Source organism: Boleophthalmus pectinirostris, unplaced genomic scaffold (assembly GCF_026225935.1).
Source record: "Boleophthalmus pectinirostris isolate CB_2022bp ecotype Guang Dong unplaced genomic scaffold, ASM2622593v1 HiC_scaffold_22, whole genome shotgun sequence".
NCBI lineage: Eukaryota > Metazoa > Chordata > Actinopteri > Gobiiformes > Gobiidae > Boleophthalmus > Boleophthalmus pectinirostris.
In genome coordinates, this window is record NW_026571190.1 from 29,166,149 (window position 1) to 29,184,029 (window position 17,881).

Below are 17,881 nucleotides of genomic sequence, written 5' to 3' on the forward strand. Positions count from 1 at the left end.
GGACCCTATTCAAGATTATGTACAATGTTCAGCTCACAAGCCTACGCCATCCATTTCTCCATAAATATACAAAAACATGATGCAAATCTGTACACAGCAACTTGACAAACCTGACGTGACGTACAGCCTCTTTAACAAAGCATGAAGACTTGATTCATAATAGACAAATTGTTTATTAAGAATGATTCAGGGTTAGTAACTACCATGGACTGTATAAAAGAAGTGGATTAATCAAGTGTGACGTCACCTGAGGATACAGGAGCGAATCTGGAGCCAGCCTTTATGTTATGAATTGGAATTTTTTTGACAGACAAAATAGCAAAAAAATAAAATAAAATAAAAATAAAATCAGGATCATGTAGAGTGGGTTAATACAAACATTTTAACCCTCTCAGGCTCAAATTAAATTTTAGTAACAGGAAAATATCTGATATTTGGGGAAAATTATGATATGGGGTAGTAATATACAATCCTGACTTTTTTTTTGAGAGAGACCTTCACATCCAATGCGTTCTGGGATGTTGCAGATTTAGTCCGGTGTGGTAAATTAACACTGAAGACTAAAAATGATATGAACGCTAACTTTATGTGTATACCACTTTTCATAACAATGAAAACATAAAGCACAGTGTAACAGCTTTACAGTGGCAGAACAACATAATTTTTATCCTTTGTAAACAACAAAAGTACTTTGCACTTCTGGCAGGCCGTTTTCATGTAGCCATTCTTACACAGTCTACATCGTCCATGTTTATCAGCATGGATGGGGAAAAAAGGCTCCTGAGTAAAAAAGGCTCATAAAATGGATTTGGAGTAAGTAGGTAATTGGCATTTAGCTGTTGCAAATCTGCAACACCTGCCTGGAGAGGGTTAAGACCAAAATGTCATGGCTCACTGCAGCAGTTACAGAGAGAGGGATGACAAGATCCAAATGTAAGTCAATTGGAGCCAGGGTCAGAAGGAGCACTTCCTATTTGGCACGCAGCGACTAGTGCGTTAGCTATGTCCACTCATATATACGGTCTATGGTAACTACTTAAAGGTGCACTATGTAACCTCTGGATATGCCATGGAATGTTCCACAGTATGACATTAACTCTACTTAACATTTTACAGGTTTTATAGCTCTATAATCTGGCTCTGACCGGGGTTGTCTCTCCACAGATCTGACCTGTAACTTTGTTGGGTTTGGTCTCCATGACAATAGAAAGGTCTAACACCATGCTGTGAAATATTCCAGACAAAGCAATAACATCTCCACAGAGAAAAGCATTTGACTCCCTCCACCAGAAAAGTTACACAATACACCTTTAATTAAGAGGTTAGGGTCAGAGTATTAAGAGCCTCAATGATTCTTAATAAACTACTTGTTAAAAATGAATGAAGTCTTTCTTCATGCTTTATAAAAAGGCTAATTAAGTTATTATAATGTGTTGACCTAAAATCTACTATTTATACAAGTCTAAATAATACACAAACTGCTCCTGGAGACCAAGGCACAGGCCCTCTCTCGCAATTAAACCATACAGATGCCTGGTGGTGATTAATGTACATACTGCACATTCAGTCTACGTAAACATAAATAAACATGTTGGTGGCAATTATTTTCTTCATGGATATTTTACAGAGAAACTCCAGAAGCAACTCTCAAGTGAAGCAGATTTCTCAACAGACATTCACATGAGAGCTGTTAGAACAAGATTTACCATAGAGAAATATACCGCAAAATAGAAGTCAAATTCCCTTCTTAAAATTAGGGATCAGGAGAGGTTGGGGAGCAACCGTGAGGGATTTGGTCGGTATTTCCAATTCACACAGAAAAAACGGTTTTGACAAAAGAGGAGGAAGTGCGAGGATGAGCTTGAGAACACAAAGCAGTGAGCTGGTAAACACGCCAGCCAATTGGTGCGTCGAGGGAGAGGGGGAGCACCCGTCACCCCCCTCCTCCCCGCCTGCCTTTTCCTCTGCTCGAGAATTCACTTATCCCCAAATCCCTTCCCCTACTTTCCTGATAACAACAAGGAGCGGGCCTGGGGAGCTTAACATAGTGGCAAATCCGGACCAAGGAGCGCACTTGCCAATACACTCCAGTTATACGTCTGCGGGGATTAGCGTGCTTTCCGGGTCTCCTCACCGGGGCGCGTCGTCTCGAAATGACTTTAATTTGTTTCATTTGAAATAAACTGCCCCGACACTCAAGAGTTCAATTTTATGGATGACCTATCAACAGTGTTATCCAATCGCGGCGTGGAGATGTTGTGTGGGAGTGGAAGGGCTGTGTTGTGTTTTGGTTGCGTGTGTGTTGTGCGTTATACTATGGGAGTCTGCGTGTGCGTGTCCTAATAGAAAGAGACACTATGCAGAGGCCGGGCTCCCGTGCGGGTCGGACTGGCTGCTCATTATGCGTGTGTGTGCTATTAGTCATGCTTTGGGTTTAAGTGACAAGTGGAGAGGCGTGCGCACAGGGACACAACGGAACACAGAGCAAGTCAGATACATACTTAGCAAAAGGAATTGACACTAAGTTTTATGGATATTTTTAAAACAAACATTAAAGGCCCCATATTTCTATTTTCTATGTATATCTATGCTACAATGTTTTCTCAACACAAACATACCCGGAGTTGTGTTTTGTTTCATTCGCACATATTTAACACACAAATCCTGCACATTTAGGTTGAATTCTTTGCTCAAACTGAAAACAAATTTTGTGATGTCATGTGGTAATATGCGGTAATAGTGCTCCACTGTGTTTGTGAACTCCATTGTAGGAATAGACATTCAATTAAATTTCTTAATTGATCATCAAGAGAATTAATCATTACAATTTTTATCATTATTATTATTATTATTATTATTATTATTACTATTGCTAATCTGCATAAATAAACTCAACTTTACAACATGTAAACCATAACCACTACAGAACCCCATCAGCCTGTTTCAGAGATATATATATATATATAGTACATATATATATATATAATATGTTTAATGCAGCTTTGCCACATTTGTTTGTTTTACAGAAACAAAACTTAAAACCACATGGCTCATTTGCATAAACTATAAGTACTGATAAAAACAGCTCTGTCCTTGTGTCCTGATGTGGTTCAGATTCTGTTGGACTAAAGGACATGACTCAGTGGAATATGAGTGTTCTCTCTGTGACAGAGGGATGATGATGAGCATATATCAGCTCTTTATTTAACATTTCACTCACTTTATTTATGTTGGTCACTTTATTTATTTTGGCTACTGTTGTGATGAAAAGACTGAAAAGTGTTTGTCATTTGGATGTGCATGTGCACTCAACTTTATGTTAGGACACTGTGTATGCATGTACCATGACGAAACTGGGATACTCCAAAAAACCCGATCATAACCGGGACACTGATGTGCATGTAAACACACTCACTGAGTGGTACAGTGATCTCCAAGGATGTGCCAGAGCCGAAACATGGGACTGTGAGGCCCCAACTCCAGTGTTAGCGCTGTCAGACACAGCCTCGTCTCCTTACGCTACTACGCACAGCAACCTACATTCGGTTTGTCCATTAAAAATGAATGTGATCGATAAAATTCTTAATAATCAATTATCGATTAGTTGACCAATCATGTCCATCCCTACTCCATACACCCTCCCTAGAGTCATTTGGATAATTTCATCCCTAGAATTAACAATCTCTAGTGAACTAAAGGCAAATGGTTCCTGTTAACTTGAACACTACAGGTTCATGACATCACAAGGTGAAACAGAACATTCTGAGTTTTGGAGATGTAGACAGATTAATAATAAATTATTATTCCAACATGTGTGAATGAAAAAAAACCCACAACTCCAGGCATGTTTTGATGAGGTAACAACATTGTAACATGGTTTAAAACTCAGAAGAGAGAATCTGCATATGCATAATACAGGACCTTTAAGTACATATTCTGAGCAGTCTACCTCTTCAATCAGTTGAGCATATCCGTGACATCCGGATTCAACACTGAAAACGTGTATCACTGTATAAGCGTGAGAAGCAGATATCTTGAGCAGAACGAGGGCCACTCAGGGCTCATGTCTATAAACCTCATACGGTGTGTTAGTGCGTGCAGAGGAAGGGTGTGTGAATTACGTCTGTGTGTGAATAGCAGCACAGATCACTGGGGTGTGCACTTAGCATGATGTGTGATATCTTTATCCTTCCCCTACAGACCAACCACATTGAACAGAACTTTTCTATATGTGTGTGGCTTGATCTCAAAAGCATGCAAAGTGTCTATGAGGAGAAAACAAGCAATGTCAATTTAGTGTGTGACAAGCTTTGATGTGAAGAGTGTACTACAAGAAACTACATGAAAGAAACACTTGATGGTTAGCATGTTGGCTGGAGATTGCAGATTCCACTTCTATGTTTTTACTAATTTACTGCGATCATCTTGTCATGTCACTCCTATCTATCTTATATGAGATCCTTTAACACACTATGACAACGAAGCACGCAATAACTTCAAACTGTTCCCATGAGGAGCTGCCCACAAGGAGATGTTGCCAGGAGAAGTAACAGAAAAGCGGAGTGGTGTGAAGAAGACACTTGTGTTTGTCTGAAGCTCAGATGGCCCTGCGCACTGACGCCACAGGGGGTGCCGTGGGTGTTTACATAGATCGAAAGCAGAAATGATTCTCACACCGGGACCCCCATGGACTCCTGAACTGTCCCCCAAAAACACAGTCTTGTTGTTTAACAGTGGCGCATGGGAGTTTGAGTCTGGAAAAGTTTTCAAAGTAAATTGGCTTCTCTCTGTAGAACATTTATTTAACACATCTATTTATGTAAATTATCATAAGGCAATTAAAGCTGAGCGCACTGTAGTTTACTTCTGCAGACATGTAGTTATTACACAGTTCAGTTGGGTGAAGAGTCTGCTCAATATGAACCTTGAATGTAAATGGGCACAGTGAATACGGACTAGTGTAAAAACAGGTGTGCTCTTGGTAGGTTGTTTTCAACAAAGGTACATGTTGTTGAAAACAAATTTGATTTAATTCCAGATAACATTTAAGCACTGAAGGCTGAAGAGAATAATAGTTTTCAGAAAAAAAACAAAAATAAAAATTTCTGAAAAGTCTTTGTTTAATTATGAATGTTAATTGCCATGTTAAATTAAACAGCTAAATACACCGGCTAATGTTTTCTAACAAGGCATTCACAATTGGTTGCCCAAAATATCTTGTTCATAATTTGTCAAATTTGTGAGGAAATGCTATAATTCAAAATGTACTGAGATGAGTCTGTACAAGAACCTCTAGAATGAGTATATGGTGTTCTTGTTAAAGACAACAGTCTGCATTTCTTTTGAGAGACAGGTCTTAAATGCCTTTTTGCCTTTTCCACTTTGATCAAAAAGTACCAAATGGACTGCACACATAGAGAAAAATTCCCCAGTATTCGATCATTCCTTTGTTATTCCCAGATGAGTGCTAGAATGTGCCCCAGCCAGTTCTACTGGAGCTCCGTGCCACAAGGAGAGGCAAGGGGCCAAATCACAACTGCTGCCATGCACAATCCATTCACTACGCACACACGGCGAGAGGCGGCTGCAGCTGGAGGCGAGTGCGCTCTGATACCCTGCTAATGTTCTTTAAGCCTGGGCCCAAGTGAAAACCATGGCAATAAGAGCCCAGACGCCCCGGTGATCACAGCACAGTCTTGGCACCAAACAAGAATGCATTTGTTATTTGTGTCTGCCATCTAACGAGGATTGGGTAATTACTTCTTTGTTTGTGATTGAGATTTTACACCTGCCATCCCAGAGTGGGGTTTAGTTTGAAATAATGCCACTTGTAAGGGTGCTACGAATGGACTTTCATGCTACGCAAGTGGAACTGGAGGATGAATGGAGGCGTCACTGAACAGTGGGGGGTTAAACAGTGCATTATCACTGCAGTTTGTTTTATTGGCTCCTGCCCCCTAAGTCACAGTCCTACAACCACACAGAACATGATTTAATGTTTATTTATGTCAGCTGCTCAGTTCAGACTGTTGGTTTTTGTAAACACGCATGGAGAGATTTCCAGGACTCATTAAATCATAGAATTCACTGAAATTGATTACACTTTTTAAATTAAATAATTAAGTCTGAAGCTCTGTTCTAAGAGACTGGCCTCAGTTGCTGCTTTTTCCTATTGAACTGCACTATAACTGTTTCTTCTTTTCATATTATCTTTTGTGCTCACAGGTTTTGTTTTCTTTCATTCAAGATGGTGCAGCCGGTGGGAGGGAGGACTGTACTCACCCTTGCACTCTGTCCGGCAATAAGCTGGTCATCTTCAGTCTGGATGCTGGTCCTGCTGCGAGTATCGTAGTCCTCCTGCTCAAAGTCCGAGTCGTCTTCCAGCTCCTCTGGTGTCTAGAACAGCACAAGGACAGCCTCCGTAAACAATCAGACAGTGACAAAGAAGCAGCGCTCACAGGCAGCGTGTGGCCTAGCTCCCATTGCCACCGTTCTCATGCCAACGGCTCCAGTTCTACTTTGGATCCAACTAAAGAGGTCACATTGAAACAAGCACAATACGAAGATGAAGAGAATGTATTCAATTAAAACAAGTTTGAATATTCACTACTGTGATGACAACAGACAAGACAGTGTAGGCACGGGTATTGTAGTGGTATAGGATTCATATAGGAGCAAGTGCATAAATGTAAAATGGAAATTTAGCATCTAGTGATCCAGATTTATATTGACCAACAATGGACCAATTATCTAATATAGTATGTTGTAGAAACTGCTTTGTCAGTCTAGCTCATATTAAATTCACCACATTCATATTAAGTTGAATGTTATTGATCTGTTTTATCAAGTAAAAGCTTTCCTGCTTTTAAAGTTAATAACCAAAATATGTAGAAGCTTTATAAGGAGCGATACTTTCAGCTGCTCACATGAGAGAATCTAATTATTCCAGCTGGTGAGTTAGCATTTTTGAGATGTAGTTTGTCTAGAGTCTCTGGACCTGTGATGTGGTTGCTATGGCAACAGATGCTGGACATGTGATGTGACCTGTAGTGAGCAGGGGCGGTCCAGTGAATCACATCAAAACATGAACATGTGTAAAGTCATCAGTGGAACATGGGGCTGACATTTACAGGCCTGCTGCATTCAAAGCCCTGACACCAGCTCAGCACAAGAGAACATGCTTATTCACTGACACATACACACTGTGACAACATACTATTATTCTGCACTCATGTACTCTGCATGGGTCATGTTTCACATATGTCTCAAACTCTGTGGTTTAGACTGCATGTCACTACAACTAACCCATTAAAGTTATGTCATGTTAGTAGCATTCATCGTAACATAATAGTCTTTTCACAATGATAGTAAAATAATCAGGATACCAATATATCTTTAGCAACACAATGCTGTTTTACAGAGGAAAATAATACTATTCAATATCTTATAGAAATAAAAATACAAACAATTAAATATCTACAAGGGAATGTGTTATAACGTGAGAGTCAAGAGTTTTGAGTGCTCAAAACTGTTGACTGTATCTTGATGTTATTGGGAAAATCCAGATTTTGATAAAAATAATAATCACTCTCAGATGCATTTGGTCAGCTATTGTTGTTGGCCTTATTTACTCTACTTTACTTCTGTGCCCACTAACGGAAAAGAGAACTAAAGACACATTGTTTTTCATTAGGCTTTTTGTCCTGTTTGGTGTGAGTTATATATTCAGAGCTGCATCACCAAATACTAGCTTGTACCATATATTTAATCTATGACCCTGTCACAGTGTGATGTTGGTAAGACTACTTTTTATACAAAAGGCCATCTTTTAACAATGGCTTATTGCCTTTTCACAACAATAATTAGGGCATATAACATGCCAGGCTGTTATATGGACCCATATATTAAAGGTACTTTATCTGAGATCTGTTTTAAAACAGTTTTATAAGTCGACCTACAGCCAGCTCCACTGAGGGCGCACTGTGGTGAATTGGCTTGCTTAATCCTCTGACTGCTCTGATCTGCGCTGTGCTGTTATTCGGCTTAAGTAGAAACTAAATTACAGCAAAGCAATGTTGCATCCACATTTTCTGTCTCAATATGATGAGGTTAGACAACAGACAAGGCAAAGATCTCCAAGTAGTTTCCTCAGAAAGTAATAGAAGTTGGATGGGATTATGAAGCCAGCTGGTCGCAGGCAGTTCAAAGCTGCCTGTTTTACATTATTTACCAACATCAAATTATTTTCCATAATTAGATTTTTTTTTACAGAGCTGTGCTGGGAAAGCTTCCAGCGTGAATAAAGTTGAATAAATGAATTACATGGTGAAGAAAGAAGGGGCAGTTAGGAGAAAAAATGCAGAAAGAAGAACACTGGTGTGAGACTTGCATCAAACACTTGTGCATAGTTCTGGCAGCTTCATTACACAGTTCATGTGATGGCTGTGACATCTCAAATGGGAATTCAAATGAATTTTAATCATGCATTCTGTTTTCGTCCTCCTTTAGGCAAATATATTTTTATCAGACTTCTACGCTCTATCATATATCGGCGTAACAAGAAACACAGCTGGCACGTTGATAATATCCCTCATGTATAGTTAACATGAAGTAAAAATGCCCCTAGTACTGCGGTGTCATAAGTCAATGTACTGCTGTGATTACATAGTTTTTATTATGAAACATCAACATTCACAAGCAGAATAATACACAGTAAACATCACAGAGGCTGTGTTTATTCATCCATTCAAACACAATGTGCTTAGTCACAATCTCCATTTCTGTTTGTTTCTGTGTTAAGAGGAAAACTGCATATAAAAAAGCTAAACTTTATCTAATGCATAGAAAGAAAGGTGTCTGTCATCTCACATAAAGCTTAGTGGTCTATATCATTGGAAAAAGTGAAAGTATTTAGAATCTCACCTTAAGAAAATATAACAAATATAACACTGCATCAAGTAATGATTTCCTTATGTGAAATCTGTCACTTGTAACCCATAAGAATAGTACAAGTTGGTGATATGAGTCTTGTGTTGATATGCAAATTATTTTCTGCTGTCATATATGGCTTAAACAAATCTGTTGTACTTGCCTATATGCTTCTTAATGCCTGCATAAGGGATAAAGGATCATTTTAAATCTGTTTCTACTAAGTCCCTTCTCAACTTTTCACTTGGGTGCACCATATACATTGTAAATTTCCACTTAAGTGCAGATTCCACTTTATATATGCTCAAGTGCTTTTGTGCTAAAGTGCAAGGGCATAAAATACAGCAATTTGTCATCATTTTTCTACGTGAAAAGGAACATGGACCTTTTGAATCTAACTTTTACAAACATTTCAACCAAGTATTACCTTTACTGTAAGGACTTCGGGCACTTACAAGTTGTCAATCCATAAGTCTGAAAAGATTGACAAATTATAATGATATTTGGCAGCTCATTACGAGCTTTCCATTGATACATTATTCTTGCTTTCACCCAAAATGTCACCACTAAACTTTGAATCTCCAGTCCAATACTGTAGAAGCTTTTAAAAGGGAATATAAAGCATTATTTTTTGAAAGCTATGGACCTCTGGAATGATCTATGCATTCAATTTTGTTTGTTTTATTTAATTTTTTCTCTTATATACACAGTAAGTCCTAAGTGAAACTTTAAACGCAAGCTGGCAGTTCATACTCTACTTTTCTTTCTTGAAATTCTGTCATTGTTTCACAGGGTTAGGCATTGTAAGTCATTTTTACTTCAGCCTAAACCCTTTCAATCAAGATCCAAATGGTCAATGTTTTTGTAATGCCACAAATGACAGGATAATCTGCTACCACAGTTGCAGAAAAAAAAAAATAAAAACAACAAAAAAAAAGTTGCAGACATTTTGGCTGGACATACCCTGATCATGAGCACAGCTTTCCGGATGTCACGGACGCCGTCGTAGACCAATCGCGAGGCATCAATGAACTCATTTTCCTCAAAGGCCTGCGGAGGGTTCGTACTCAGGGCCTCTATCGCCACCTCCACCTGCTCAGCGAAACGAGGCATGACTGCAGAGACAAGCAAAACAAACGAAGAAGACAGTTACACAAGTACGAGTTTTGACAGTGAAGAAGTTATTTGTGTTGCAACATAAGAAAAAGCATCCGACTGTACTCTGAATATCTCTGTAATAATTTGGCATTTTGTTTTTGCAAGAACAAGAGATGTCAAACTCAAAAACTCAAAAAGTACAAATGCTAATGTACCATTCATTCATCAATTAGCCTGTCTTACCTCGGCGAACCTTGTGTTCAGTTCAATAGGCAAGTACAGGGCGGAAATGAATCAAATGATCTAAACAAAACACAACTCCATGTATGTTTTTGATGAGGAAACATTCTAACAGAGAAACATAAGGAAAAACATGTCTGAATATTTCTGTATCAATTTCACGTTCTGTTTTGTGTAAGTCTAGAACAAGACACGTCAACCTCAAAACACAATACGAGTGATAATGTACCACCCATTTACCAGTTAGCCTGTGTTACCTCGGCTAAAAAACACAGTGGAGCACTTCCTGTATACGAGTGTTTTTTGTTTGAGAGAAGAGCTCAGTCTAAATATTATGCAACGTTTGTGCTAAAACCTGCGTAAATTAAACAAAACACAACTCCATGTACAGTATGTTGACTAAGAGTGCCTTATGTCTTGCACTGTATGCCTTTTGCACTATTTATTATGCACTAGTTTTTGCACTATTGTTGTGTCTGTGCACGTAAATGTTGTCCTGTCTTGACCACGCCTGGAATTAAGAGAAAAGTCATTTTGATTCCTTTGTTTATGTGAAGAAATTGACAATAAAGCCAACTTTGAACTTTGTATTATTACTTGTACTTTGAGTTTAATGTCTCTTGCTCTAGTCTTGCCCAAAACAGAAGTATTCAGAGTACAGTTGAATGCTTTATCTTAAGTTGCTCTGTTATAATCATCAAAAACATACATGGAGTTGTATTCTTCTGTCAAATGTTACCTCGGCTAACATTGCGCTCAGTTCAACAGGCAATTCCAGGACTGAAATTATAGACATTATTCTAGTGAAGGTGTATGGAGTTTAAAAACACACTGGAGCACTTCTTGTATTACCACATGACATCACAAAGTGGAACAGTGTTTTCAGTTTGAGAGAAGAACTCAGCCTAAATATGCAGAGTTTGTGTTAAACCTGTGAGAATGACACAAAACACAACTCCATGTATGTTTGTGATGAAGAAACGTTACAACAGAACAACCTTACGTGAAGGATCCAACTGAATATTTCTTTAACAATTTCTTAAGACTAGAACAAGAAATGTCAAACTCAAAGTACAAGTAATAATACACCACTCACTCACCAATTAGCCTACGTTACCTTGACTAACACTGCACTCAGTTCGATAGGCAATTCCAAGTTTTTTGTTTGAGAGAAGAACTCAACTCCATGTATGTTTTTGACAATAATAACAGAGCAACTTAAGATAAAGAATTCGACTGTACTCTGAATACTTCTGTAACAATTTTGTTTGGGGCAAGACTAGAACAAGAGATGTTAAACTCAAAGTAATAATACACCACTCACTCACCAATTAGCCTATGTTACCTCAGCTAACACTGCGCTCAGTTCAACAGGCAATTCCAGGACTGAAATGATAGACATTATTCTAGTGAAGGTGTACGGAGTTTAAAAACACACTGGAGCACTTCCTGTATTACCACATGACATCACAAGGTGGAACAATGATTTCAGTTTGAGAGAAGAACTAAGCCTAAATATTCAGAGTTTATGTTAAACTTGTTTGAATGACACAAAATACAACTCCAGGTAAGTTTTTGATGATTATAATAGAGCAACTTAAGATAAAGCATTCAAGTGTACTCTGCATACTTCTGTACAAAAATTGTTTTGGGCAAGACTAGAACAAGAGATATCAAACTCAAAGTACAAGTAATAATATACCACACACTCACCAATTAGCCTACGCTACCTCAGCTAACACTGCGCTCAGTTCAACAGGCAATTTCAGGACTGAATTTATAGATATTATTCTAGTGAAGGTGTAGGGAGTAAAAAAAACAAAACAAAAACTAAACAATCACAAGGTGGAACAGTGTTTTCAGTTTGAGAGAAGAACTGAGCCTAAATATGTAGAGTTTGTGTTAAACCTGTGTGAATGAAACAAAACACAACTCCAGGTAAGTTTTTGACTATTATAACAGAGCAACCTTACGTAAAGGATCCAACTGAATATTTTTTTTAACAATTTCTTAAGACTAGAACAAGAAATGTCAAACTCAAAGTACAAGTAATAATACACCACTCACCAATTAGTCTATGTTACCTTGACTAACACTGCATGCAGCTCAAAAGGTCATTCCACATTTTTTGTTTGACAGAAGAACACAACTCCATGTATGTTTTTTGACGATTATAACAGAGCAACTTAAGATAAAGCATTCAACTGTACTCTGAATACTTCTGTAACAATTTTGTTTGGGGAAAGACTAGAACAAGAGACGTCAAACTCAAAGTAATAATACACCACTCACTCACCAATTAGCCTACGTTACCTCAGCTAACACTGCGCTCAGTTCGATAGGCAATTCCAGGACTGAAATGATAGACATTATTCTAGTGAAGGTGTTTAAAAACCCAGTGGAGCATTTCCTGTATTATCACATGACATCACAGGGTGCTGAACAACTTGGCGAAGATCACAGAGCAACATAAGAAAAAACTGTACTTTGTGCTTTCTGTAACAATTTCTCGCTCTGTTTTGCATAAGACTAGAACAAGAGACGTCATTCTCAAAGCACAACTAATAATAAACCACTCAATGACCAATTAGCCTGCGTTACCTTGACTAACCCAGCACTCCCACTAGCTTGTCTGCCTGATCTGTTGCTATGTGCGTTGCTAGTGGCAGACATGTTGGAGATGAGAGGTGCTTGAACAGTGGGGAGTACAGGGGCGCTAAGTCGAGCCTGGGCGGTGAAGTGACAATGCCGGTGGATGGAAACAAATTCATCAAACTCTTTTCAGACAGACAAAGACACAGGTAACAAAAGAAAGTCCCCATTGACCGCAAAAACGGTGGGGGTTTTTGTTGTTGGTGTCCACTAGGCCGGACCCGGAATAGCCCCGCGCTCTTTGTATGACTTGTGAATTGTGTTTAAAAGAAATTAATCAATATTCAAGAAGACAGAGCTGAATGTGCGAATATGTAGCAGGCCCAACCTTGCCACGTAATCTCTTGTTGAGTCACGGTAATTGAATGCAGTGTCCAATAATGTGATTCTATTAATATATACTGGTGTGGCTGGGAATTAGCATAACAAAAGGAAAGGTTTACTTGGACTGGCAGCCGCGAGAAAGTCAAGTCTACACACATTCTTGAATCAATATGTTTTCAGTCAAATGCAGCAAACAGTACAAGGCGAATGGGGAAAGCGGTTTTAGAATACGCCACACAGAGGAGCAAATCGCTTTATTGAGAGGGCGCTTTAATGAATTCAGAATTTTATGTTTTAGAATGACTATTTCAGCAAAGGTCACAAAGGTACCAAGGAGAAAAGTATTGATTTCAGCTTGGATCCAGTTTTAAATTGTTTTACGAGACTCTGGACTGCACAGAGAATTGAAGATGTTTTTCACTCGCTAAAACAATTATAATTTTGAATGGATTGTCATTTGTTTATTTAAAGGTGCACTATGTAACTTTTTGGTTGGGGGTCTGTCGCCTGCATGTTTCTATAGATCTGTCAAGTTTTGAATGTTCCACATCTATACCTTACATTTACTTAATTACGGGTGGTTTTATAGCTCAAAAACACCTAGAAAAACAGACTTCATACTGCAGGGCTTAATGCTCAATTCAGATTTTTTTGTGAAATCAGATTTTTTTGTGAAGTCATTCACATTTCCAATAAAATGTGACTTGTAGGTGATCTTCAGTGTGAACTTTAAATGCCCCAAAAGTGTCCTGCATGTGCATCGGAAGACACAACAACATCACAGGCAGCGAGTGTGCTCAGTGTTTATGGAAGTTGCCTAAATGCTGAGATTGCCTCTCAAAATACAGTTCACTTCTTCATAAAATGGGCAGGTTACACGTCCACGGCCGCTTCGTTTGTTTGAGTCTTTACCCTCCTTGTATTTGACTTGCAGGCTCTTAATTTTTCATGGACATTGGAGCTAGGGCCACCTGTAGCCGCGCTTGGCCATTTCTTTGGCAATCCTTTCAAAAACCGCCCGGTTCTGAAAAGATCCCTCCATTTTGACCTGAATACAGCGATCCCCCCAAATCTTAATGAACTCGCAAACCTCGCTTTCCCTCCATTGACGAGACTCCGAGCCTGACGTGTAGGACGACTGAATGTGGCCTGGCCGTTCAGACTGAAGTCGTATGTCAAAAAATTGGATATGTATTGGTTTTAGGAGCGCATATCCAAGTGGCCTGGGTCGTATTTGAAAAAAAAAGTTGTATCTGTGACGTTCAGACTGTCATTAAAAGATCGAATACAGGTCGCATAGGGGTAAAAAAAAAATCAGATTTGGGTGACTTCAGGCTGCAGTCTGAACATAGCCTCTGACTGTGAGCGGGGTTGTCTCTCCACAGATCTGACCTGTAACTCAGTTTGGTTTGATCTCCATGAAGATAGAAAGGTTTAATGCCATACTATGAGACATTCCAGACAGCGCAATAACATCTCCATGGAGAAAAGCATTTGATGGAGCCTCTACCAGTTACACAATGTACCTTTTAAGGATCTCCATTAGTCTCTGCAAATGCACAGACTTCTCTTCCTGGGCTCCACTCTTGAAAATAAAAGTATAACATGTTGACAGTGCATTGTGTAATTTTTCTGGTGGAGGGTCCATCAAATGCTTTTAGTCTGTCTAAAGCTGAAAAAAATTCCACCTTGTGATGTATTTTTTGTGAGGTCACTTTTACCTTTTGTCCAGAAGAAAGAAGCAATTACATGGCTAAAATTATCCAAATTATTCAAGGTGTAATAGGGTGTTTTCAGTTTGAGAAAAACTAAAAACTAAGAACTGTGTTACATGTGTGAATCAAAGAAAGCACAACTACAGGTATGTTTGTGATGAGGAAACAACATTATAACAGAGATCAGAAAACAGCGTAATATGGGCACTTTAAAGGCAAAATCTGAAAAGAAAGTACCTGTGTGGGATTGCACCATTCTCTCTAAAAGACTCAAAAGAGAAACTTCAGTGCTCATTTTGTGCTTCATCTTTGGCAAAATGGGGCACAAAGAACCGTGTTGAGCTAAAGAATGTGTGTACAGTGACACTGAAAGCCTTTTGAAAATACCACTGTGAATCTTGAGAAATTGAGAAAATTCTCATTACTGACTCTTGTAAAGGAGGAACATAGATGGTGCCAGAGTCTCCACCTGCTACCACTATACACGCAGCCTGCCTTTATTGCATGAGAATATAACACAAGGCTGTCTTAAGGCAAGGTTAGTTTTGAAAGGGTTATGCGTTTGACTAATGGCAGACAAGATCCCAAAATGGAGCAGAAGTCAGAAAAACACTGGCAAAAAGGACAATAAAGTGTGGCAGCTTGGCGGATGAGCCCCACTGAGAGCCAACTGTGAGATTTTATCATTCCTCTCCACACTCTCCTCCTCGCTTACATGCACCCAGCACTGAATCAATTAGCCAGCTCACTCTAAAGGTGGATCTGCATTGTACTTATTTGTCTAATATAAAATTAAGCGATATTTCACTGCACATAAAAGGCTCTACACAAAGTCTTTTCCCCCTTTCTTTTCCTTTTTAATTCACTTTAATCCACTTACTAGAGAAGCGTAAAATAGGCTTTTGGGAATTGCTGGGAAGGCTTTTTAAACAGAAATATTTAAATGTTCTCCAAGCTCTTAATGAGCAAACTTGCTGATGGTAAAGGAGCAATTTCACTCATTCCAGTTGAAAAATGATGAAGGGAATTAAATGTGACCATGTATGAATGGATTTTTCCCCCCCTTTACCCTGCAGGCTTAAACATATTTAAAGTGCGCAGTTATAGCTGTACAAAGCATGCAATAGAACCAGCGAGCCTCTTGAGAGATACTTAGCAAGAGGCACACTGTACAACCTGAGCCAATCTGATGTCAGGAATTTCACACACAGACGGCCCAATTAAGATAACGCTACACAAATGGTGATAACATTACTCTTAACGTGCAGAAAAAAAAAAACGTATTAAACAGCAAACTCCAAATCTTAAAATTGCCATGTCATATCTTGATTGTCTCCTCTGGCCCACGGCTCTGATATTGTTATGCGCTCACAACAATTCCATCAGTACAATTTTCACACAGTTGAGGCCATGTTTTTAGCTCCAAAGTCCTGCCGCATTCATTTCCCATTACCAAAACAACGATGGGCTCAGTAGGGAACAAAATGAGCGCCTAAGGTGTTGGGAGAAACTAAAAATAAATGTAAAATTATAGCAAATGTTCAAATGGAATTGGCTGAGCTGCGTAAATACAATGCAAATTCATGTAAATAAATGTGTGTTTTGAGGATGTGTGCTCTCCAGCTATAGCCACTTACTTCTGTGGAACGGAGAGTGCTTTGTTTGCGGCGCGATTTCAGTCAAGGTTAACTGCCAGTCCATAAATAAACCGAATTAAAATGTAGCTTTTGTTTAAAGAGCTGTTTTACATAGGACAGACTGTTCCTATGGGGAATACTACAGTGTGGAAGTTATCTTGGCTGTCAATACTCAAGTCAATATGAAATCCTGAATCTGCCTATATGAATTTAAATTACAGTATACATTTTACATTTGCTGTAGGTATGATACAGTTACTCAGTAGTAGTATCAAAGTAGAGGTGAAGCCTGATTCATCAGCCGGTTTCACTACATAGAAACTGTCTGACCTCGCAGCATTAGAATTCGTTCGCTCAACGGTAGGCTGGTACTTTTTTCATTTAACCAATCGCTGCTATTTGGTTGGTTATGTATGTAATGTGCCGCTGTTGAGGCTAACTGGTATATTAAGCTTTTCCCAAATCCCGTAGGAAGAAGGACAATAACGTCTTTCCCCTTGATAAAATTCACCAAATATTCTCTTTATTCCGGCTTTAAATCCTCGATCTCGAGAATTCTTGTCAACACAGAATGTATGGCTCTTTACTGATTCTTTGGTGCCCGAATTCACACTTCCAGGGTTTTTGCGAACGGTCTAAGTGTATTTCAAATCCTGACCTAGTGGCTAGAGAGAAATGAAATTGAGTGGAGGCACTAGGTGGCGCCAGCCTGGCTAGAGGTGAAGAGGAAGTACAAGAAGTAGAGATGAAAAGAGTAAAATAAGCAGTAGCAGCTGTTGTTAAAGATCTCATATTACACTATTTTCTGACCTATGATATCTCTTTCTGCATCAAAAACATATCCAGAGCTTTGTTTGTTTTATTTAGGGTGAGTTTTTCTCTCAAACTGAAAACAAATCTATTCCACTTTGTGGTGTCATGTGGTAATACAAGTGCTCCACTGTGTTCAACTTCATACACCTCCACTACTATTATTTGGATAATTTCAGCCCTTGAATTGCTAACTAATGATAAAAGTAAAGGTAATAAACAGTTAAAAGTAAAAAGGTAAAAAACAGCAAAGATAAAAAACAGTTACTATGAAAATTATAACTTCATGACATCACAAGATGGAACAGAGCATTTTGAGCTTTGGAGAAATAGACTATATAGATACAGACTAATAACAGTAATAACTACAAATAATGGGTAACCTTTAATAATGAAACACATAACTCTGGCTATGTTTTAGTGGAGATAACATCAGTCTAGAGTAAATTTTATGTAATCTAAGACCTTTAACTACTA

The 17,881-nt window shown here is 38.7% G+C and overlaps 1 protein-coding gene across 1 annotated transcript in view; it reads right to left on the reverse strand.

The window, feature by feature from the left end:
- ctnna2 (catenin (cadherin-associated protein), alpha 2) overlaps nucleotides 1-17,881 on the reverse strand; it is a 303,010-nt gene that overhangs the window by 41,875 nt on the left and 243,254 nt on the right. Inside the window, exons 13-14 of the mRNA XM_020930497.2 lie at nucleotides 9,892-10,043; nucleotides 6,283-6,396 (exon numbers count right to left, since the gene is read on the reverse strand). Coding sequence (XP_020786156.1) covers nucleotides 6,283-6,396; nucleotides 9,892-10,043 — 266 coding nt within the window. The remainder of the gene's footprint in view (nucleotides 1-6,282; nucleotides 6,397-9,891; nucleotides 10,044-17,881) is intronic.